The 25,530-nt window shown below is 39.2% G+C and overlaps 1 protein-coding gene across 1 annotated transcript; it reads right to left on the reverse strand.

Annotated features, from left to right (window-relative positions):
• Positions 1 to 1,130: 1,130 nt before the first annotated feature.
• LOC109633568 (uncharacterized) lies at positions 1,131 to 23,666 on the reverse strand. The gene is made up of 16 exons (XM_020093539.2): positions 23,509 to 23,666; positions 20,449 to 21,700; positions 18,557 to 18,592; positions 18,282 to 18,460; positions 16,595 to 16,766; positions 16,451 to 16,501; positions 13,548 to 13,662; positions 10,870 to 11,079; positions 9,453 to 9,528; positions 6,430 to 7,147; positions 5,370 to 5,534; positions 4,066 to 4,178; positions 3,435 to 3,539; positions 3,093 to 3,264; positions 1,916 to 1,957; positions 1,131 to 1,818 (listed from the first exon to the last, which is right to left on the reverse strand). The coding sequence occupies exons 2-16, from the start codon at positions 21,676 to 21,678 to the stop codon at positions 1,720 to 1,722; spliced, it is 3,483 nt and encodes a 1,160-aa protein (XP_019949098.2). The 5' UTR covers positions 21,679 to 21,700; positions 23,509 to 23,666; the 3' UTR covers positions 1,131 to 1,719.
• Between the last annotated feature and the right edge of the window lie 1,864 nt (positions 23,667 to 25,530).

Raw genomic sequence — 25,530 nt, forward strand, 5'->3', positions numbered from 1 at the left:
GAGCTCTTACCCAACATGTTATCTTAATACTTAATCTGTATACAACTAGTCTCTGCATCCTCTAGCACTGAAAATCCTTCTGTCACAGTTGTATTTAGTGGCACTAGCAGTGAACTATTAAATCCACCTCCTCTCACTCTTTCCAAACATGTATGAGGCCTAAAGGTGGCCTTCAGGCAAGAAAACAGTTTGGTTTATCTAGTCTTACTTAATGTAGAAATATGGCAGCGCAATATGGTGGATTCTGTGGAAGAGGTCCCGTTCCTGATTTGGATATAAAGTTCTCATTTCAAGGAAAACACTACTATGAATTATTCATAAAAGCCCATTGTCAATAATATCTCCTGTCAAATAATTATGTAGCCTTATGGAGGTGTAACCTGATTCTGGAGTCCTAACCCTTCACAGCTTACCTTCACCTCAGGATATTTTCCATTTAAGTCAAGGAAAAGCATTTAGGGAAGGATATAGGATATCATTTATCTTCCTCCTAATATTTTCACCCACTCCACCCTCACTGTAATGGTAGCAATCCAGCACCAGCTGAATGCAAGTCCTCCGAGCATTGATAGCTACCACTACATCCTCACAATGACACCTCAAATTCGGCGGAAACCATGTCAATTCTTTACATGTAGTAACACAACAAGCTTCTTTATAGCACCAGCATATTCATATAATGTACAGATCAGAGAAACCTGCATTATTTCGTGAATGGACAATGGCTGAAGTCAGATTTCTTTGTAGCACCCTCAAATCAATACAACACTGCCTGAGCAGTAGCTCCATCAGTATTTTCCATAACTGAAACAGTCTGTTAAAAGCTGATGAGCTCTGCACCAACTGATTTGAACATTTATCTGATGGTCCTCATGAATGGCTTTTATTTCATTTGACAAACATATCTATGATGAGTATTGTATATAAACTTGTGTTGTGTCTTGTAGGTTGTGTCTTGTACGCTCTTCAGTGTGTATTTAATAGTACTCGGAGTATGTGAATTAACTTGAAGTTGTAATCTCGTACGGTGCATCAAATGGACACATTTAAGTTTGAACTGTACACTGTTCCTTTAAAATAAATTAAATGAATAAAATAAATTAAAAAATATATATATTGACAAAGTGAAATTGTTGGAGGGAGGAAGGAATTTATTGGCTTATGAATAAAATGAACTGAATTACAGTAAAATACATGTTGTTGACCCTAAAAGAAAGGACACCAGTTACATTTGGGTTTGAAAACAGAGGTTTCCTCATTTTACATAAAACAGCAAAAATAAGTACTGAAAATCTTGTTACACAACAATTTAAAATATTTGCAAAAATTAAAAATTAACATTATTTACAAAGGGCGGTCAGTGACATGATTTTTAAAAAGCTAAAAAAGAAGCACAGTAACTGCTTCACTAGTACTGAAACAAAAACATTTCACATCTCTGATTTGCTCATTCACACCTTCATTGTTCTTGGAATAGTTCTTCATGAGAAACTTACAGAGGTTAGGAACCATCAAAGACGAGAGATATATATATACATATAAAAAAACAATATTTCCTTCACCTACCTGTCTCTGAAAAAGGTCCCTTGGTATTGATACCGACGTAACATAAAGCAACAGACTCTTACCAATAACAATCACATATTCATTTGTGATCAATTTAAACACAATGGGGTGGAAAACTGCAGATTAGTCACTGTCCCTGTCAGAGGTGAAGGTTCATGGTCGTCGGTCATATTCACTGATCTTCCTCTTGATGTGCGACAGTTTGGACCTGAGATATTTACACCTCTTCTTCTTTATCTGGTAGTCTGGGGACTGCAGAGGATAGAAAATAATTCAAGCGATTAAATATTTTTCTCTATATCCAGAGGACTGTATTCTACTGTAAAGAAAAGCACGGTGTGTACATTACCTTCTTTTGATTCTTCAGTCTGGTGTATTTATTCATGGCATCCTGAGATAAGAACGGCAGCAGGTTAATGATCTGACCACTCAGAGGACTCCACCATCCCAGATTCACACCAACATTTCTCAGCCTTTTTCTTACTCTTGATCACATTTTCAGTCCAAATATTCAATTCAATTTTATTTGTTTTTGGGCCGAACCACAACATATATTCTCTCAAGGCACTTAACATAGTAAGATCTGAAGCTGTCTATAGCACACAGTATGCCACTGTATTTTCAGTCATGGTCAGTGAAACACTGAATCAGGGAATTCAATTGACTACTACTCATTTGGGTTGCCATGTTAGTATGTGTTTCAGAAAAACAATGATTATATAACTTGCCCTTTGGCCACTCCATTCTTTGGCCAACCTAGGGTTTTTCTAAATCAGGGGCCAATATGGGGCCACAATTTACACAGAGGGGCTTATTATATGTCCAACACTCATTCACAATTTCTTATTTCTTATTATAGTAAAGTGCACATTTAAGTCATTCTTCATTTTCTGTAAGCTCTATATTTGAGCACAGCCACACATAATGGAATTGTTGCGTGTTTAAGCACATTGTGTTCTTCAAAAAATCTTAGAAAAACACATTGTCTTATTTATTGTTACTATTTTTGTAAGTGACTAGAAAAAAAGGGTTAGGGTTAGTACTGACAGGACAGGGGCACTTCAGGGGCCAATCAGAATCATCTGGGGCTAGTGCCCAACTGACCCCCTGCCACTGTCCGTTAACAGGCATACAAACATTCAGTTAATGTTTGTGTATCAGCTTAAGTGTCAGTGTTAATCAAATAAAAACAAACCTCGGTATAACATTAATACAGTAATTACAGAGACTAAAGTAAAAAACATAAAAAAGTTACAGAAACAAAGAGATATTTCAACTCAAAAATTGAATCTAACGTTCTCCCTAACCCTAATCCAAGAATAAAACATTTTTCTGTTTCTGGAACATTGAATCAAAAAGGTTTAACTTTACTTTGTAGTTCTTGGTTAATGATTAAAAAAGAACCCAAAACTCACTTACAGGGACATATGGACCATTTTCCTACCAATGGTCTCATTACCTGACTTTCTCAAATTCTATTTGTAATCATGACCACACAAAACTTAAAGTGTCACGTCACCACTCACCAAGAACTGTGGACTGCCCTCAGGCTGTCGGTCGAGCTCTCTGTGCTGGTCGGCCAGGTCCTGGTTTAGGTTGTCCAGCTCAGCCTGCAGGTCCTTGTACTCCTGGTGATCCCGGTCAAACTCCTGCTTGTAGGTCAGACGTTCTTGCTCATCCACAATGGGAGGAAACAACCTGCAGATGAGAACAGAATGAAATGAACCCACATGGTAATAAACGATTTGCCTCCAGTAGAGATCCAGATACGTTTGGCAGTGCATACCAGATGGATTTATGGTATAGAAACACAAATGTCTTTCTCATAATCATTACAATTATTGGCTAACAGATCCCTTCGGACTTACGCGCTGAAGTCCTCCTCCTCCAGGTCATCTCCAGACTCTGCACCAGTGTCATAGTCCTTCAGCCTGGGCTTCAAAATTCCCACAGAGCTGCTTATGTCCGAATCTCTGTGAACAGAATTGGTGATTGTATTTATACATGTTTGTTGAAGCCTTGTCGGGTCACACGAGGACCCACTCCTAAGTCCCCTAGCGGCAGTAGGTCTGTAGACAGTGCTGTGAACATGGCCCTCCACTTCATCCTAAACCACTCCTTCAGGATGCTAAGCTAGGATCCTGATTTTGGAACTAAATTCTGCCTATAACATTATGGACATGGGTCTGTTGGAGGAAGGGAAGGCTAAAGGAAAGATGTCCCAGCTGAGTGTGACTCCACCTGCCTCCACCTTAATCATACTATACTTAATTAAGCTTAGTCCTACTAAACTCAAATCTCCATAACAAACTGATCCTAGACTGCTTATACTTGGAGTCTGTGTTCACTGCAGGGCTGTAAAACAACAAACATGAGCAGTACCTAACTATTTTTCACTGTGTATACTGAGTAAACCATCAGCACAGTGTAAATATACTATTATTTAACTGAAGGAAGTCTGCAAACAAACAACAGGCCCCTGTGAGATGCACAGCTTACCCTGGCAGGTAAAGAGGCTTGTTGTCCAGTCGGTCCAGATAGTCTCTGGAACCCCCAACTTTGTCATTATAGTCGTTCACCATTATCTCTGGGTCACCACTCACATTTTTCACCTGAAGCATCAGACAAGGTCAGACATTTTTCATCAGCATAACAGTGTGTAAACAGTGTACAACAAAACTGTCCCAAAGTCAATGTTACTTTACAAATTATGTCCATTTAATACAATTTCAATTTCATAATAATCAACATGATAGGCCTACAATTCAAGAAACAGAGTTTGTGATTTTGTTTTTCTTCCATGTGGTATAAATTAAGTTTTGAAAATGACGTTATCTTAGCGCAGCAGTTGCCTTTTCCTAACTTTTAATGAAATTCCACTTCCTTGACCTCATGATTTTATCCTTTGACTGGTCAGAAAATCAACCTCTTTGCCTCTTCAAACTAACATTTTACCTCACTCAAGATATTTTATGCCATTTCCCCCCCCATCATTCCCCAGTCATTGTATCACAAAAACTATTTTCTTGCCTGAGGTTTAGTCAAGATTTCTTCAGGCTCCTCTGATACTTGTCCCCATTAAGGCTATAGAAACCAGTTCTTAACACAAGATAAACACTGAATGAACAAGGCGCTAACCGGTTCCTCTGCTTTTCCATGCATGCTTGAATACTACTGATACTATGATTACCATCAACAGGAAGCCTGAAACAATGTCTCTCAGCCAGCACTGCTGACATGTTTGAAAAAGTTCCACACCTGGAATGAAAACTATGTTCGTACGAAACCCGTTTTCAGGTCAACACTTTCAAATGTGCCACTTTCCTAGAAATGCAAACCGTGACTATTTAAATACGGGAAATGTCTGAACACAAGATTTTTTTTTATGTCAATGTACAGATCCACCCATTAGAATTCCAGGTGTTGTTTAGATATTGTAGTTCTTGGATAAGTTCTTATTTTTAGAACACATCATCCTGACAGCACAAGAAACTTCCTAGACCACACCCAGAAACTGCTAAATGAAACCATCCAACCTGCACCTGTCTCTCGCCTGACACACATTACTTGTACTTTTGTCTTTGTAAGGACACTCATTTACATAGGGCATTCCCTTGCCTCAACCCTCACAACTAAATGCATAATCACAACCCTCACCATAACCTTGAACATAATCATAACCCTGATGCTAAAGTCTTTGAAGATGTGTCAGTACATGAAGACGTGACAAAATGTCCTAATTCTAAAACTGGTCCTCAGAATGTGAAGCCATATAAGTACACAGCAGACAAACACACACTCACCCACTCCCCGACACTGTTGTGTGTACCCTCTGTGATGACCTTGACCTCCTCCCAGAGAATCCTCTCTGGGCCCCAGTGCCTGATCTTTGAGCGAGTCCTGACTGCGAACACCAGCAGGATGATGAGACCAACAAACACAAGGAAGCCCAGGACAATGGCGATGGCCTGCAGGAACCAAAGCACTGTATGTTAGTGGGGTGAAATTCCACTCACTAACATGAATAGTAAATACCATAGGGGTGGATGAGTTCATAGAAATCTGTTCAAAATTACAAACTATTGACATCATCCTCGAAAAACAGAAATCTATCATTAAAAAACACAACAACATATCTAAGTGGAAGCAAAGCCCTGATTCAGGGAAATCCACAGATGCAGAAGCGGTGATCTGCTACTTGTTATCCATCACTGCCCTCAAGGACATGGGCAGTGCACACCACAGGTCTCCTCTTAATCTATGTTTCCATCAAAGTCAAGTCAACAACAGAGACGTTGAATGTGATGGATTACCAACACTTTCACCATAACGTCATACATACGTTTTATTTCACATTTAAAATAATTAAACCTAGTGGCTGGATGATAAGTGAAGCATCCAGAGACACTTTAGTAAATAGTTAGCAATGATAATGTGAAAGCACAAGTGATATTTTGTAAATGAGGCTAAAAACAACACTGACATTATCTTTTAAGACATTCAAAGCTGATTGAGTTTTGAGTTTTAACTCTGACATGAAGAAACAGTCTCATCATACAGGCAGATTTCTTGCTTTATCAAGTAAATAAAAACAATTAAAAATTAACACTTTTGCAGGGTTTGCTTCTCCTTGCACCATTTTTGTCTTCAAGTGTTTTTCAAATCTTTTGAAGCGATATTTCTATTTTCCTGGTAATTTTGGCTTTAGGTGGAAAAATACTTTTAATTATACAGCTACATCTGCATAATGTATCTGTGACTATCTGGAGACATTATTGGATTATTGTTGGTAAAGCTATGCACTACACCCTGCCCCACAGAAACACAACCACAAACTCAAAAAAAAAAAAAAGCATATCACACCTCTTGAGGCTCCACCACACAGTAATGGTACAGGTATTGGTTGAGGAAGATGCCCTGGGCCTGGGTCTGTGTCTGGTACTGGGCACACAGCTGGCGGATCTGGCTGTAGTAGACAGACCCCGTGGACTGAGCTGTTGGGTTCACAGCTACCAGGTACACGATAGTGGCAATGATCATCAGAAATGCTAAGATGGCGCAGATGATGATGGTTGCAAGGTAGAACTTTGCTGAGCGGGCTGCATTTTGCCTCGAAACAACCAACACGAATATGATGAGCACAGCTATAAAGGTGATGGCTGAAATGGCGATGATGAAGCCTTTGCCAGTCTTGGGATCCATTTGTGTTCCTCCATAGCCATAGGAACTGCCACTGCCGCCACCACCAATGCCTCCATATGAGCTGCCACCTCCATATGAGCCACCGTAACTGCCGCCATATGAACCACCGTACGAGCCACCGTATGCGCCGCCGCCACCATAACCTGGCATCAAGCCAGCTCCACCTCCAAGACCCATGAGACCCATATCATAGTCCCAGGCCAGCGTGGAGGCCACGCAGGCGAACACGGCCACACACATGATGACGATGATGATACACAATATCTTCATCACACCCGGGGGTGAGGTCCAGCGATAGAAGTGAAGCATCTTGTCTCCTGGGTAGTAGGAGAAGGCCGGGTTGGACACATGCTCACTGTGCCTGTGTCTGCTGCTGTGGCTGCAACAGAGGGGGAGAGAGGAGCTCAATTAGAGTTGTACAGAGTGATCTGTCACCTCCTCACTAAAAGTCATGGCAAACATTACATGATATAAATAGAAGGCAGCTATTCCAGTGATACTGGACAAACTTACAATACATGTTCTACTGATGATGAAGAAAACATTTTGTTTGAGGGTCATCTACTTCTGACTGATAATTGACGAAGAGGAACTGTTCAATTCAAAACCTTTTTGTGTTAAAGGGATAGTTCACCCAAAAATGAAAATTCAGTCCTTATATACTCACAATTATGCCGATGTAGGGGTGGGTGAAGTGTTTGAGTCCACAAAACACTTTTGGTGTCTCAGGGGTAAATAATTGAATGAAAAAAAAACTTGAGACGTCGTCATTTACACCGTGTTTTTAGCCTTAATGTCTGCTGTGATCCATGCACGAACGCAGCTCAGGAGGCAGATATCAGAGGACATTTAGGCATAAAACACGGTGTAAATGTTGCCATTTCGATCGATTGTTGGGGCTAACAGACACTTCGATGACACCACAGGAGCAGTATGGAGGCATTTTTTTGTGTTGATTTTTACCTTTGAAGAAGTGGTCACCATTTACTTCAATTGTTTTGGATTTGGCTGCAACGCTGTTTACACCTGAAACTCTAAAAGTGTTTTGTGGACTGTTCACACACACACCACTCTATCAGCATAGAGCTAAGTAGATATGAGTGAATTTTAATTTTTGAGTCATGACATTTCAACCACTGCAGAAGCACATGGAAATGGTCAGTCAATGGCACAAGCCAAAAGAGAATAGCAGTGCCTGCTCATGGCTGACATTACCATGTCCTGCTTTCCTGACTGCTTCAATTGATTACAAACAAGCCGATATGATGGTGTTCACATGTTCCATCACTTTCATTTCACACAGAGTTGGTTTAAAAAAGATAAATCAAGCAGGTCCTCCCACAGAGATTTAAAATACAAGGAGGTCATTACAGAGTTAAATTATTAATGGTGAAAAACAAGAGGTCGTTGAATAACTCACAAGAGCACAATGAAACTAACTGACGTAAAAAATTTATCTCCTCTCGAGAAAAAAATACAGACTGCACAGGGCTTCAGGTTAAAATATGTTTCATGGACTGTGTGATATTTAATTTAAAGCGATATTTTAAAAAGGCAGAAAATCCTTATATTCAAGAGGCTGAATCAGAATGTGTCATAAACAACCATCAAATTTGAGAGGTATTTTTTTGATTGACTGATTTATTGTTGTTGTAACTTTTTCAGTGGTAATGCTGAACCAGATCAAACAAAACAGAAAAATAAGCCTTCTGCTAAAAGCCGTTGTGTGTCATGTGATTTTATCCTCACAATTTTAATTCCTTTATTTATAATGTATGCTTGTGCTAATTCCATCTGCTGTGATTGAAAAGCACTTGGAGCCAACTCCTGTAGTTTTTAAATGTGCAATGCAAATAAAATTGACTTGAATTAAAAATGAATACGATGTCTCTGAGCATTTTACCAGTTCAGTATCAGCATAGTGGTGCCTTGTCATATATAAAAATTCAAAACACATCCTCAAAAGGTAATAGAAATCATATTTGTTGCAGCAGTTAAGCTGGACAGAAATATCATTTTTAGGAGACAAGGTTTCCTGGAAATAGGAAACAACTATGCTGTTAATGTTGGAGCCCTCAAATGCTACAGAAGAGTAAAAAAGCTGCACCAAAGTTAAACCCAGCTTCAGTCTGCAACATGTGAATGTCGGTATATCTAGAACTGATTTTATATGAGTATGTGAGTCTGTTCATGCCTCACATGAGAGATCCAATCACAAGTGGACAGCTCTAAGTAGAGGTGTGAATGAACCCAAGAAGTATTGAGGGCGACCATAATAAGAAGTGTTCCGGACACATGTGGCTACATTCTTTTGTCAGTGTGAACATGAATGTTCCACATTGAAGGACCACCGACTCTGACCCACAAACCGAAAGTATTTTTAAATGTCTCAGTATTTCACATACATTGAAGAATACGTGGCCACACGACTAGTAACAGTTACCGCCACATATTGATCTTTAACTTTTTTCTTTTACCATTTCAAATGAGTCTTGGTCTTTGCAAACAGCGTGTTTATGTGTGTCTATGGCAGGTAAATGACATCTGATTATAAGTGTTCAGTCCTAGGTGCCAGGTGTGAACTCCTGTACTTCGAGTTGTCTAATTGTTTTCTTTTGTTCATGTCAGGTGTGAACTGGGCCACAGAGACACAAGTAGTGAGGGACAGATGTGGGTTGACTTACTGTTTACTGCCACCTGACAGGTATGGTGGGGTGCTGTGTCTGTGGTTTGGCATTCTGATGTCCAGCTTCCTCTCACCTTTAAAAAATAAAATAAAAACATAACTGCAGACCTTTCATCAAAACTGACTTCTGTAAAATGTTAATCATGAGTATCCCTGTCACATCAACTGTGGTGCCATCCTTTGTGTTCTGCACTAAACTCAATAGAGTGACAACTAATGTTAAATTCTGTATTTAAATACAAAGGGGCCAATTCTAGGGTAAAGCAAATAACAATTCATACAATTTACACGATTACACACTAATGAAAAAAAATCAATATATGATTATTTTATATTAAATCCCTGGCAATAGATCCCCTTCACCTAAATCGTAAACACTGAACCTTTACTTGAATTAAAAGCAGTGGCTTCCTGTAGGATACAGAAAACACAATGCTTTGACTTATGGGTGGGAGGTAAACACATTTCACAGAGAGCACAGTGGATGGATCCCTCCATTCAAAACACATGTTTTGATTTTTGTACAATAAGCACAAAATAGACAACGTATACATGCCAACAGCAAAGTCTAAACACTATTACCATGTGACGGAACTGCCTACTGCAAAGACACAAAGCACATGCTGTACATACCTGCCTATATTCTTATCTAAAAGAACCCTCGAGAAAGAATCTTCACACTTGTAGCCTTCAATGTAGCTTTGTAAATCATTACTTTAAAAATCGAAACAGAATTACTCATATTTTAGATTTATATCCAAAATTGGCCCAACAATAGAAAACACATCCGTTTGATCAATTACTGCTTGTGTACTGTCAACTTACAAATTCCTCTCTTGAATTAAATCAGCTTTTATACACAGTCTGAGATTTGGATTTTTCCCTCAACATCAGCTGCATTGTTTTTATAAGTGAATCAATCACTGGATTAGAATCGCTGGAGTTGTGTGATCATAGTACTTCTGGTGGTTTTTTTGGTGGAGAGACAACAGAAACAGTGACCTTCCTCAGGTATCTGCTGAGGAAGACAATCCTCACAGGCTGTTTGTGGTGAAACAAAGCAGCAGAATGAGGGCGGAGAGGTCCAGGCGCACAAACAGTCCCGCACTGCTCACTGATAGTTTCTATTTACATTCACGGTTCCCGTGAAAACAGAAAGACAAACAAAGCTTCCGGGCTTTCCTGTTTAAATAAAGTCAGTACAGACGAGAGAGGAGAGAAATGCAGCCAAAACAGTCCTTCAAACATTACATGGCGCAAACTGCTCAACAAGCGCAGAGGAAAATAAAGGCAGGTACATTCTCAGGTAAATTGAGTCTAAAAAATGGCGTCGGCCTAATTAAACTTGAGAGGTTTTTTTTTCATCATTGCTGCTGTCAACGCTCGGTTCCTCAAAGCACATTCAAGGCTCTCACATGTGAACTCTCTGTCCAGTGAAGCGGAGCTGGTAGTTTCCCTCGTACACAGCCTGAGCGTTAGAAACACACTCACCTGTTCTCGATGCAGCGTCCGATCCTGATGCGAACACAAGTGGAGCTGCGCTAACACAACACCGAGCGCGCGGCCGAGTCCCCTGCAGCGCGCTCTCGCGGAGTAGAAGACAGACGCGCCTCCAGGTGTGTGAGCTGGTCACGTGGTCAGTTCCCCAGGTATAACAGGACTAACCTGTCCTCTCTCTCTCTCTCTCTCTCTCTCACCCCCTCTTTCTCTCTACTCGCTGTTTTCCCCGCAGGTACAAGGAAAAGGCATCCATCCATCTCTCTCTCTCTCTCTCTCTCTCTCTCTCTCTATATATATATATATATATATCTTGCTAAAATAAATTTAGTATCTCATCAAAATTACTGAAACGATGTTCAAGTGTCAGTATTTTCATTTTTATGTTTTTAATAAAAAAATAATAATTGTAGAATGTGTAATAAACCCTACCTATTATTCTTAAATCGTTTAAATGTGGGTTATTTCAGTAAATAATTAAAAAAATAAAACATAAAAATTCTGATTGTGACAAATGGACGGCTGCGTAAAAAGTTTCGGTGGTGAATCGCGAAAGGCTGTTTTGTTAAGTAAGACATCTCCAGTGTTGCAAAACTTGATCCTGTGAAAAACACAATGCTCCAGGCACTAATGGAGCTTTACAGGTTCTCCAGTTCACCCAGGTCATTTTTAGATTGAAAGTCCCTGCCCCTGCATTTGAATCTTTTATAGAGTGAGAATAACCTGTATTTCCCCCAGGACCAGTCACCTGAGAGCAGAGCCACACCTTCAGTAGTAAGCATGGGTTCTTCAGGGATTGGATTACCTCCACCACCACTGCTACCACTAATAATAGTTAAGTTTTCTGTGTCAAAATAATAGTGATTCAAATATTAAAAAAAATTGGACCACAATTTGAAACAAAACTATTATTGGTTTCCGTAAACACATTGTGTAACTATATTAATCTGACTGCACAGTATTAAAAGTGTGTTAACCCTCTGGATGACCTGGTTTTCTGCATTTAATGGTTACAAAATATGACCTGATCTAAGTGTAGAGTCAAACCCAAGGTGCTTAAACTAATGACATAAACAGTGATACTCCTGTGAGTCTTTATTGAACACACCCATTTAACATTTACAAGTCAGCCAACCACGAGATTTCAGAGCTGGTTCAAAATGCTGTACACACAGTGCTGCATGACGAAACATTTTTCAAACAGTGTTGGGAATGTGTGATGCTGCTCTGGAGAGCTGTGCGTCATGCTCTACACATTCACCATGACGAGTGTGTTGACGACTAATGACCGCAGAGGTGAAACTCCACTGATTCCTTTAAATCTTTAGCTGTTACACTTGGCTTCATTTTCACCTAATCGATAATTAAAGTTAAATTGGTTCACATCAGCAGACTTTATAAGGAAAAAATTGTAGTTTACTAAATCCTGACTCGTTAGCTTCAGACATCATTAGCTGAGAAGTTCCAACATTGTGAATATTTGAATGAAGTTTTCAATATGGAAAAGAACAATACTTACATTTGTGTTGTCAGATTAAAATGAATTTGATTGTTTGTGATCTGTCTACATTCTGAAGGAAATTTATACATAAATGCAGATGATTACAAAGAGTACTTGAACCTTTTCTTGCCACTGAAGAGGAGAATAAAACCCCTCACATTTCAATGATTTCAAACAGACAAAGAAACTTGTAGCTTTGTTTTGATTTCACACTTTATCCAAGTTCTAACTTCGCTGGCTTCCCTCATTCATTGCCACTGCCCTGCAATAAGTGAGCTTAAATGGTCATGGTGAATGGTAGTCACAAAAACAGTGCGGTAGTTTCATGGTTAAAGTTTTCTTTTTTGTAAAGGCAAAATACAAGTATGTAAAAAAAAAAAAATTAAAAAAAGGTGCTTAAATGGTATTGAAAAGATAAACACAAATCAATTAAACATGAATATACAAAAGTTTACAAAGTGAGTGAAATTATTAAAACAATGATCTTTAACTTTGGAGAGAGCTTTTAGTAAAAATCTCAAATATAAAATCTAATAACATGATGAAAACTAGATCAGCCTCCACTGTATGACAAAGAGAACAGTATATAGAAACATATCTGAACAAAAATAAACTGTTAACCTAACCTACAACAATCTTCTGCTGACACCTCTGTCTGCTGCAGCACAGTTACTCTTCCTTTATACATCAGCCGTCATTAACTTTCACATCTGCTTTATTTACATCTGGATCATTTGATGGATCCTTCCAGGCAGTGTTGAGTCAACCCCAGAACCCGTTTCTAGGCATTACTTCAGCCAACACATGCATCCAGTGATGTGCACCAAAGTGTCTTTAGCATCCACAGATTGGCCTCTTTGCTGGAGCCAGTTAAAGAGTTTCCATCTGTCTCCACGTTTTTCCGCCACCCTGGACTAAACACACACCAGACTGGAGACACGGGGATGAAACTGATATTCATCGTCTTATCTCTGGATGAAATGGCAAGTTGATGACAATCGCCACGTCAGTAACACGTGCAAAAGAGCATGTATTCTTATGTGTCGCAGACTGCATGTGTAGTGTGTCATGTTAAATGTAAAACCCCCCATGTTCATTTGCCATTGTTCCAGTCCGTGACCTTGTTGTACTCATTAATCTTCTGTTTGATGTGAGAGAGCTTGTTCTTCAGGTACTCACACCTCTCCCTTTTTTCCAAATATGTTGGGTCCTGACGAGAAAAACAGAGAATAATTAAATATATTTCATGTTTGGTTCCTCTCCTGGTGATGACATTACTCTATATGGTAAGTGGTCTGTGTTTATATAGCAAACTGCCGAACCCAGAGACGACCGCTTAACCCCCTCAGCCACAGCCGCTCACTGTCTGTCAGGGGACAGTGTTCATGGCAGTCTAATCTAAAGTACAACACACGTGTATTTCGAAGTCTGGTTTTCAGTAAATAATACAAACATCAATGACCCTGGAAGGAAGAATATGTTGCGTCATGGGAGGAACAACCTAAGCACTGAAAGTCATGTAGAAGTCATATTGAAGTTCCATGTCAAAATGTAGCACCAAGGAACATTCCACTGATTTAGAGTAAGGCTAAGCTCAAGCGTTTATTGATGTAATTTTTACATACAGTGCATTCAGAAAGTATTTATTTTAGTTTAAATAAAATTTCCCTTCAATAAATTACACTTGAAAACTCATTATCACAAAACTTTATTTATTACTTAGTTGAAGCACTTTTGGCAGTGTTTACAGGCTAGCATGTTGGGTATGACGTGATTAGCTTTTTACACCAGGAGAGTTTCTGCTGACACAAAATGAGACTCCTCTCTGGGCATTCTTAAGAGAACGCATTGGTCAGGGGTTTGTGAGATCACAGTGGCCTTTGACCAGAATCTAATCAGGTCATCCTTGAGTCCAACTGAACATTTGTACCTAATTTAAAGAAATTCACTTTCTTGAGAAATGTCATGTTCACAACAATGGTATGGATGGACAGACGGATGGACAACCACCGTCTGGCCTCTGGCCATGAAAATAAATTATAAATGAGAAGTTCCATATAGAGCTTACAGCATCTCTTTAGATCCCTCATGCCTTCTTTCAAACCCCACAGGCCCAGTGTGTACAAACGTTCTATTGTAAATCTAGAGTTATTTCGGATTTCTGAACCATGTCTAGCAGAATTTAAATGAGCTTTTTATATTTATTTACACCACTTTTAATATACATTAAAGTGAGTAATCAACAAAATAATTTGTGGTTAAAAAAGTTATTTATTTTTAGCATCTGGTTAAAATCATAGCTGAAAGTCCATCACATACCTAAATACGGAGATTTAAGTTTATCAAACCTGTATATGATCACAGTATGTTTTACTTCCTCTTTAATTATAATGTAAGATAAGCTTCTTGTAACAGTTACTGCAGGCTAGTTACAACATGGTTACATTCTCCCAGCGTGACTCACTGCTGATGACAACACTGAGAATTCAAACACTCCTGGTTTTGGTTTATGACAACTCATGGGAGAATGGGCCTTACATTTTTAAAGTTGCCCGGCTCATTGTGCTGTTGCATTTTGTGATTCTTTTATAATAAATACTGAAATGTATGTTCTGGTCTGCCTGGCCAAGTGGCGCTATCCTTGGTGCTGAAAGGGGGATTCAATTCTAGCAACAAAGTGTTATACAGTCCCTTACTTCAGTCTAAGCCAGTCTTTTAAATGTAATTATTTTACATTTTGTAACAGTTATTTAACCGTCAAGCAGGGTTTAAAAAGACAACCCTGATTTTACCTTTGCTAAAAGTCAAAATATCCAGGCCTCTGCTTTTGCAACATTTATAGAAACAGTAAGAATGACTTGAGTAACCCTTCAGTGTAAGTAAGATTAAAAATGAGGTCTGAATAGATTCAATGTGAAGGTGCAGTATTTTTCGTTAAAGGTCCAGTGTGTAAGATTTAGGCGAAAGGGAACTATTTGCAGAAATTTAATGGATGTCAAAGGTTTATAGAAACAGAATTATCTCTCAGACATTTAAGTATATTTCTAACTCATCTCAATCTAGACACATACACTCACCATCTCCTCAGGAAAATGAGGATTGATGCAAAACAATTGATATAGAACATGAGAAGGGGTCTTTATTTTTTTCTAGTGATAATTATCGAATGCAGCTGTAACTTTCTCTCAAGGCTACCATTGTAATTTTGGTGCGACATCATTACACTCCCTCAAACAAGGTTTTACAAGTTATAATGTATTTTCTTATCGCATAAATGTAGAAGTATTTGTCTAACCGGCCTCTTTCTTCTCTTCAGTTGATTTTAGGGAGGCTAAAATAAAAGTGCCCAGGACAACAATGTTGATCAGTGCCTCAAATATTTCGTTCCCAGTCATCAGTGGAGAGCTGTGATCACAGGAAGTACATTTTCTTTCATTACAATCATGTTGCCTTCTCCAGCTTTTTCTGCCTCCTCTTCCAACAGATTCAGCTCCTCATTTGTTTACTCAAGTTCAGATAAATACAAAGTAAAATGATTTGTGATCATCATACTTAGCTTTTTAAATCTCCTTGTAAAAAAAATATATAACCGCAGTGACAGTAAGCTTCATGTGAACAAACTGGTATGAGCAGATCAGGGGTGATTAGTTCAGCCATCAAGATGCCCTGGAATTAGACAGCTCTCAGTTTGTGCCAGGCGTCAATGCACTGTGCTTCTTTTCACTGCGACTCAGACACAAGTGTTGAAATGATAAATATAAAAATCTGCTTTATTTGTAAAGCTGAGGTTCATGCTACTTGCCCCAAAGTTTCGTGAGAGTCTTTGTTCTCCTGAATCTCAATAACAGAGTTGGGAGTGAAATATTGTAGCTACAAAAGTCACATTTATGGGAAGTTTAAATTCACCAGAATGATCCTTTAATCAGAGCATGAACTTAATAGAAATATCCAGTCAGTGGCTGGATGGATCATTTATCACGTTTATGTTGTTTACTTACAGTTTTCTTCCTCTGATATTCCATTAAAATGCCACTGATCCGCTCCTTCTCCTGAAACAAAACAACATGTTAGCGGACGTAGCTGTGCAGTGTGTATACAAGCGTATTCCTGTTTGTTTGATTGGATGTGAGTGAGATTTGTACCATTTGGCTTGATGGCCGCGAGGGAAGGTTCTGTATCATATCGTCCATCTCCTCAAACTTAGAAGCCATTGCCTGAACCTCATTGTGCAGCTCCTTATACTCAGCATATTGGTCATTGAACACAGCCTTGTACTGGTCCCTCTCCTCCTCTGAGCGTATGCTGGGGTATTTCCTGGGGAAACAGGACAAAAGAAAACATGTTAAGCTGCTGGCAACATCCGCACTGCAGCTTCTCAGCAGCAGGGACAAAATTGGAACGTTTTCAAGACAAGTCTCTGACTGTCCATTAGTGCCAAAAACATTCAGGATTAAAACCAGTCTGATAAAGTTTGAGCGGATCTGTCAGGACTGAGATAAACTGCTCAAACCCTGGTGTGTAAAGTAAAGCTTTAACTTTTAACTACTGAATTGTGGATTATAAATTATAATTTCTGGTCTGAAAACTCTAATGCTTTTGTTTTCACTTTCTGATAAAACCTTTTATCATTATGGGTTGATGAGTGTAAATCAATGGGCAAAAAGGAAAATTCTATCAATTTAAAATACTCTACAAGAACAAAATGTATAAAAATGTCTTGTAAAGTGTTTCCTAATGTTAACTTTATTATTATTTATTATGATTGCAATGTCACATCTGTGTTTCGGATGTAGTTCAGGTTTCTACACACTGGTAATATTGTTAGAATTGTCACAGTAAAATGTTTCAGTGAGTGGGGGTTTGTTTGTCTCTGTCATGCTTCACACAAACTGACCATCACATTTATTTAGTTATTCATCGATGATGTCGGATTATGAATCCGGATCATTCTGGCAGTGCGTATCACGTTACATGTTTTGTTGTGTGTGGGATTTGATCTGTCTGCGTGCAATGTTTTTAAGTACTTGTAGTACAATTTTCTTTAAAATTTTGCAAAAGCTCCAACTGCTTTTAATTTTTCCATCAAGTTTATAAAGTTTATACCCAGGCATGTGTCATCAAGTCATTGGTAACTGCTGGATGTCAATGTCCCGAAATGCTGTGAAAACTCCAACAGGATGTTATAATGTGATAACCCTAGAATGGGCCGTTTATAATTAAGTACTTTATATTTACATCGAGGGGACCCTCTCTACGGAGGCCGCCATGTTTTTTACATTAGTCCAGACTGGACCAACTAAACACCTTTTGAGTTTTTATAACAACTGAAGCTACCACAGGTTCTTTTTCATGTTTGGAAGGAGAGGGTGAGGTGAGGGGTGTTCAGCTGCAACATGCAACTTCAACACAAAATTCTACACACTGAACCTTTAATTGGGTTAATATTGGAATATTGGTATCCAAACATCATCCGTGTTGGACAGTGTGATTTGATCACCAAAACATTCCCCTCAAGACTGTCAATGTATCACTGGGAGATGATCAGAAATCACACAATGTCTAAGCGACCTCTCCTGAATGACTAAATTAATGCTTAAAAACTTTGTTGATTCAGGAAATTCAGGGACTATATCTTAATGAACGATAATTTTGAGAACCTTCCTACCAGGATTCAAATGTGCAATATGTCAAACTGGTACAGGAATTATAAATATTTATAATGCTTAACCCGTGTCTTCCTATCCAGAGCATCTATAAAAAGTGATATTTTTGGAAACTGTGACTTACTAGGCTTACAGCCTAGTTTATGCTTCAGAAGGTAATACTCACGCCACATAGTCGGCTATGACTACAGGTTTGGGGATGTGTCCGGCCGGTATGTGACCTTGGAGGATCTCTGGCTCCAGCATCCTCACAGGAGCAGCTGCAGAGTTGTTAATGGCGTCCATGAGGTCTGGCTGGATGGTGGGGAGAGGAGTCTGCTCGGAGGCCCTGGAGCCTGGACCCAGCTGCAGCAGGGGACCAGAGTCACGTCGTCACTTTATGTACACTGTTCATTATTCAACGTCTACTAGAACACAGAATAAGCAAAACTTGATACTTACTATAGACAGAGGGACTGATGATGCAGTAGTTTTCATCTAGGTTTTTTTTGAAGAAGAAAGGTATGTTATTTATTATATGTTCAGTGTTCAGTTTTATAAGGAACAATTCAATGGCCTATTTGTATGTTCTTTTTCTTTATTAAAGAGTGGGGACTTTCAGTTTGAGAGCAGGATTTATTCACAAACCATTCTTAAGAAGAAATATCTCTTTAAAACCCACTTATGTGTTTTTTTGATTCTGTCATTCATCAATGTTTTCTTATCTGGGACTTGTTCTTATGTAAGAACAGAATCTATGCACACTGAAGAGCACTCTTACGCTCACTTGACAAGTTAAATGCTTATGTATAAAAATCTGTTATTGTGTTATTTACTTTTAATTCTACAGTTATATGATAAGATAAAAATATATTTTATAATATATACGGTCTATACTGGAAAAGATAATACTTACTAAACACAGGGAATATTTAGTCACAAAAATAATCACCCATCTTGAGGTTTTACCTACAGGGGTTTATATATTAAATGTGTCACAGCTACCACTTATAGTTAAAAGTGTAGCCTATTTATTCTGAAAACCGAGTTTATTTCTATTCTGAGACGAGAGCTGGCTCAGGAGATGTCATGTCAGCTCCTTTTGCATCCCTTCAGGCTCAGGTCGAGTATCCACAGATGTTCAGCTAAGGCTTCACCTGCAGTGATGATGTGCTGCTCCAGCTCAGATAAATCTGTGCACCTTCCTTTTCTTTTCCCCCTCTCTCTTCTGTGTTTGACTATATTCATTTAGCATACAAATCTGCGGTAAGATTTCCTTCAATTATGCATCTTTCTCCCTGATATAGCTTTCACTATACGTGTAACTGCATTCCATGTTTCGTTTTAGGTTTTTTATGTCCACTGCTGACACTGCAAAACTACAAACTTTATTAATGGTTTGAGTCTGCTGCAGCGACATCTTTATATATATATTTTTTTTATTTAATCATTCCTGGCTTCTTAAATGTTCTTTTCAGTTTCTGTGATTTGATGTGCACACAGCAAATTTGAGATAATTCTTAAGAAGATTTTGATGAATGAGGCCCATTGATTTAATGGTAAAATGTTGTAATGCTTTCACTCGAAACCCTGCACTTGAACTCACATAGACCCTTCTTGTGCTTAGATTTGCTCAGCTTGTGCTCAAACTGTGAGCTTGCACTCAATAATGTTTTGCTTGGTCAGATTTCCTGCGCTCCAGCCTCAGCTCACATGTGAAATGCACTCAGATTTCTCCTGTATGAGCGGTTACCTGCACTCCCATACCAGACTCTCAAAGAAGTAAAGCCCACACACTCACAACGAGGGCAGGACAATTTAGTTTGTCAACACTAAAGCTGGCCCTCTATTAGTTGGTTTCGTGCCCACACAGAAGCAGCTGGAGTGCAACAAAATCTGTGCAGGAGCATAGTTTGAGCACAAGCAGAGCAAATATAAGCACAAGTAGGGGCTATTTGAGTAAGAGCGCAGTATAAGATAGGAAAAAAAAAAAAAAGGTATTTTCGAAACAAACCTATGGTCAAACCTATGGTCATTGTGCTTTTAAAAGCTATGGTATGTTTCAGAAAATGGTCTAAAAGAAGAAAACATTTCATACAACAACATACGATTCAACCTTCAAGCATCAGTGAATATTATACTAGCTCCTATGCTGCTTGAAAATCTATTAAAAAAAACTGAGATAACAGATATAGCAATCTGGCCCCATCTTTTTGGATTTTAGATAACTGGACTGAAGCAGCGAGAGAGTACTTTGAACTGTATGCTGAGGTCTTCAGCAATTAGTGGTCTTCAGCTTTCAAGTGTGTGTGTGTCTGTGTGTGTGTGTGTGTGTGTGTTTGTGTGTGTTAGACCTCCTGTTCCATTGCCTCTCTCCTCATCCTGGCCACTTCATGCCTCCACAGCTTCAGGCACACTCCTGCACTAATGAAGTAGAGCACCATGGTGATGAAGAGGAAGACGATGGCTGCCGTCTGACCAGCCTCTGTGCGACAAAACGCCCCGTTTAATCCATTATTGAAGACTGGTATGTTGCACATCCCCCCTCGGGTGGTGTCCCTGACATACACCACCCCTGCTGCTATGTAGAGCACAGCCAACACCAGGTTGATGGAACACTCTGTGAGTGGCCACCAGGAAGAGTCTAGAAGGATGGCTCTGTAATACATGGACATCCCAAGAACGACTAGAATAACAGTCACTATCCATGCTAGACCAGCCACCACCAGGACAAATGGAGTTTTGGGGCCTGTGTAGTAACTGCCCCCATATCCACCTGCTCCTCCACCAAGTCCTCCATACATCTGTGGCCCAGAGTATCCATACATATTAAACCACTCGTTGTCTTTGTGAACATATGCGCAGACACAGGCAAACACAGCCGCTCCAAGCAGTAGCTCCACGCAGCCCAAGATTCTCAGCAGGCCAGCCCAGGACTTCATGTAGGCATAGCGCATGTGGTACTCCTCTACCCGCTCCTGATAGGTCTGTGTTGATAGATTGGTGGGCACTGCAGATGCAGAGCTGAGGGCTTCAGATCCCAGCAGCAGTCCATCTTCTTTATGAACGTTGTAGCTGCTTGCGGAGCCTCCGTTGCGGCCCCAATAGGAGCCAGGAAGGGACGGAGATGGAGGGGCAGAGTGGGGAGGTGAGCAAGGGACCCCTGCTGTGGTGCGGCGGTTGGAACTCTTCATGGATGAGGGTGCAGGCGAGTGAGGGGCAGTTGACGAAGGGATGGAAAACCCCTTGCTGTCACGGCTGCCGCTATTGCCCCGGAAGAAGTTCTTGACAGAGTCGGGGATAAAACGATGGACTGGCTTAATGTCCATGGCGTCACAATCGCTCTCCGCTGGGTCTTCATCGCTGGGGGGGTAGAAAGATTCAGGACCAACAGCTGGCTGACCAGGTAGAGGTGGAGGGGGAAGGGGGTCTAAGCTGACAGCTTGCACTGCTCCATGCATGGGCCCCGGGGGCAGGGGAAAATCCTTGTCATACCATATGGGGTCCAGAGGGACCTGGTCATAGAGAGGGACCTCTCGCACCCGGTCGAACCTGGTGACAGAACCAACTCCTCCTGAAGACATCAGGACCTGGTCTCTGTGCTCGCTGTAAAGAGAAACAGAGTTTAAACAGATGCCAACAGATGGATCCACATTTACTGTAAAGGATGTGTATTAAAACTAGTATTACATTTTATTTTTGTAGCTTTGAATAGACTTCTGAGACCAGAGGACATAATATGAGCCTGATATGACCCCTGACATCAGAGACAAAAACATTTTTTTGTTTCACGCTGCGTGTCAAGGTTGAAGACAAATGAATCACCGAATTAGTGACTGAAAGTAACTTAAACTGAAGGTGAGCGCACCTGAAATGTCCTTCATAGGAAAACTGCACACACAACTGAAAAAAATACACAATGTCACAGTTGAAGCTGGAACTGATCCTGTATTTTCACCTAATTGTGTCAAAAAATGTTTGACCTGGCAGTGCGTATCCAACAATTTTTAATGACCTGTGGTGTAAAAAACAGTCAAAATTACTTTTGACACAGTGTGGAAACTTGTACAGTTTTCTTTTTAGTGTCTGTGCACAAAAGACCCTTGTATTTTCACAGTGTATTTTTGTAGCCTGACCACTGATATCATTTTTTCCACAGACTTTTTTCACAATTTATTTTCTTTAGAGAAATAAAACACATCTACACGTGTACAAAGGTGAATTCTCTTGCAGTATGTTTAAAAAGGTTGAATTACAGCTACAAACTGTGGAATTATTTGTGGACATCGCTTTCCAAGCTCAGCATCTTTCTGGCCCTAACTTGAGCTGTACATTTCAATATTTTTCAAACTGCAAAATTGTGACTTAAACAAATATCCAAATATTCCTCAAATTTTACTTCAAGTTGCAAACAAGAATAAAAGCTTTTTATCATTTTTATATGTTCTGTTCTTTGTAGTGCACAGTTCTTCTTGTTCTGTTTGCTCTGATGCACAGTACATTTCTCGTCTTGTCAGTTTGGCTTTTTTTTGTTTCAGCCAATTTAATAAAAGATAATATGAGATAAGATAAGACTATCAGTTCTGAGGGAAACATCCTGTGCCAGCCCGCTCCAGATTACAGTAACAGAATATGTAATGGAGTTCAAAGAATAAAAACATAATTTTTTATCAGGTCTAAAAAATATAAGTTGATTTACAACTAAACGTATAATGTATATTATATGTGAAAATAAAAATACAAAGTGTATACGGAGTAAATGCAGAACTAGTGCCGAATAGAAATAACGATATAAATGAAAATGAAATCAATTTAAAATAAAATACTTTGACTGAGACAAACATTTACAAAGAACTTGCTGTGGTTCTGTTTAGACAAAGCAAACTTTATATATCCCACGGTGGTGTGTTGACTTGACATCAGGTCATTGCTAACATTGATAACTGGTTGAATCCATTATTTATATGTATTCACTTTGTTTACTTATAATTCAGTTGTGTAATAATTATAACTAATTTGAATCAGTAAAAGGCATGTAAATAAAAATCCATTTAACAGATGCATCATTGGTGAAGGTCAGCACAGATGTTGAGGGCTGCTGTTCCTTTGTCCAGCGGGTGTCGCTGTGTTTACTTCAGGTGTCATCCGCCCATCACATTGAGGCTAATTAACAGCACCGATTTATGCTAAGCTAAGTTCCCAGTTTAACATTACTTGTGCAAACATGTCCAGTGGTAAAAAAAAAAGCCTGAGGAGAAATAAACACTAGGACTCCGAACCAGAGGAAACGGATGAACTGAACTCCCGATCACACTGAGAAGCTCGTTAAACGCAACATGTCTCGTCTGTCGGTCGGTTTTTAACGTGTTCAAATCCATGTTACTGTCGTTAAATCCAACACGACGCTGTCTTACCTGCTGATATTCCTCCGTGTGTTGGTCCCCAGGTTGAAACAGCCTGTGAGCCGCCCTCCTTTAGTTCCGGAGCAGATGTGAGCTCACCGAGCCGCAGGTGAAACTCACCTGTCCTGTCTGACCCGATCACGGTGCGTTCACGGCCTCCGCGCACATCCGACTTCACAGCTCCTTAAAAACAAGGTTTCCACAACAGATCGGTGTGCTGCTTTGATTATGGGCAGTGGTGGTTAATTGTGTATGATTGTAATAGTTTGAATCAGTCTCTGTCTTTGTATTAGAAACAGTACATGAGGGTGAGTTTGGACACGAGATGAGTTAATATGAGTGTTCAGGTGAAGAAGCTCTTCACATGAGGTGAAACATCCACGAGACCATTTGACTTTGATTTAGATTCCTCTTTTAATGTTGGATTCAAAATGATTTTTAACTGGGCTCACACAGCACAAACCCACTTTACCATTAAGTCATTAAGAATTGAAATGATCAGACATTCTCAGTTCAGAAATGAGTTTCTATTTAATGGATTATAATTGTAAACCTGTTAGAGGTGTAAATTATAATTATTATTAATATAGTTTTTACTAATATTAATATTTTTAGTAGTAGTAGTGATGGTAGTAGTATTTTCATTAAAAAAACACATAGGAATTACTCAATTCAAAACATCGGCTGCACAAAGATGATTTGCTTTGGCAGCAATTTACAGAATTGTGTTGAATCAACACAAACTACTACTTCAATCAACATGCTTTGTGTTGATACAAAGTAATTCAAATCTGGTTTGGTAAATAATTAAAAAATAATAGTAAATCAAACAATTTGGCCATTTTACTCAATTCAATCCTTATTATTGCAATTCAGTCCCTTTTATTCCAATACTATTTAATCAGCCCAACACTATTAGATTTCTTATTTCTTGCAATACTTGTTATTATAGTATTGCCTAGTGAGTAATACTACAGTATACAGTGTCCTGCAGTATTTACTCACTCATTTACTCAGCTACTCCTATTTCAGACAGTTCTATTGTGCACCAGATACATTGTGACAAAGTTTTGTCTCAATTGGAGCTTGATCTTGTTTAACTTAGGACTGCTATTAATACAGTCTGACACATCAGCATGAGAATAAGAGTGGCTTACATCTTCCAAATAATAAAATGTTCTACAAGTCATGTTTACTCAGCTATTTGGGGCTTCACCCACATTGTTCCCGGATAAACATGTCAGTATTATTAGGTTTTTGTTTATGTTTTTTCCTGAAATTGATTCAAGAGCATGGTCTTTCAGTTTGACAGCACCACTTATTCATTTCATCTACAAATTGTGTCAATTGTTTGCTAAATACATATTTAGCATTTTTGTAAGAGTTAAAACATTATTAACCTGAACACAATGATCACAGCTGAATGGTTTTAATCCATCACTCACCTTTTTAACCTCAAGAATCAAATCTCTATTAGACACCATCTACAGGACAAACTGTGTTATTGCAGGAAATAAACAGCATTTGGTTCTGAGGCTCAGAAGTAAATTCTGGAGGAAGTGAAAGAGTCTGTGTTCCTTTCTATACCTGTTTACCCTTATCTCAACCTGAAACTAACCTTATCCCTAACTCCAGCCAGTCATGACACGATACTCAACCTGACCACAGCCCCTCGTCCAAGATGGGGTAATTTAACATGAAATTAGCAAAGAAACATTATAACTAACTTAAAAAAAAATATGTTTCCTTTCTTTTCTTATAGATTTTAAATATGATACAATATCTTGTCTTGTATACATAGAATATAGGACTGGATGTTGAATATCCCTTGTACGTTTGAAGCTCTTCTGCACAATTTAGGTGACCAACTACCAGTAGATGTTAGCAGGTGTTAGCGGCCACCAGCGAATGTTAGGAACATAACTTCAGTTGTGCACCTCAGCATCATCAAATGTTTTGGCCTTGTAATCAATAATACAGGGCGAACTTGAGGGTATGGTGAGGCTAAAGGTAAATCTGACAGAATCTTACAGA

Source organism: Paralichthys olivaceus, chromosome 4 (genome assembly GCF_024713975.1).
Source record: "Paralichthys olivaceus isolate ysfri-2021 chromosome 4, ASM2471397v2, whole genome shotgun sequence".
NCBI lineage: Eukaryota > Metazoa > Chordata > Actinopteri > Pleuronectiformes > Paralichthyidae > Paralichthys > Paralichthys olivaceus.

Excerpts from the sequence above, each read along its gene's own strand:
- LOC109633568 (XM_020093539.2), bottom strand. The coding sequence starts at position 21,678 with ATGTCTTCAGGAGGAGTTGGTTCTGTCACCAGGTTCGACCGGGTGCGA. Across the intron at positions 16,502-16,594 it reads CGCGGCCATCAAGCCAAATG|GAGAAGGAGCGGATCAGTGG; the intron begins GTACAAATCTCA and ends GTTTTGTTTCAG. Across the intron at positions 9,529-10,869 it reads ACTGGACAGAGAGTTCACAT|GTGAGAGGAAGCTGGACATC; the intron begins GTGAGAGCCTTG and ends TATTTTTTAAAG.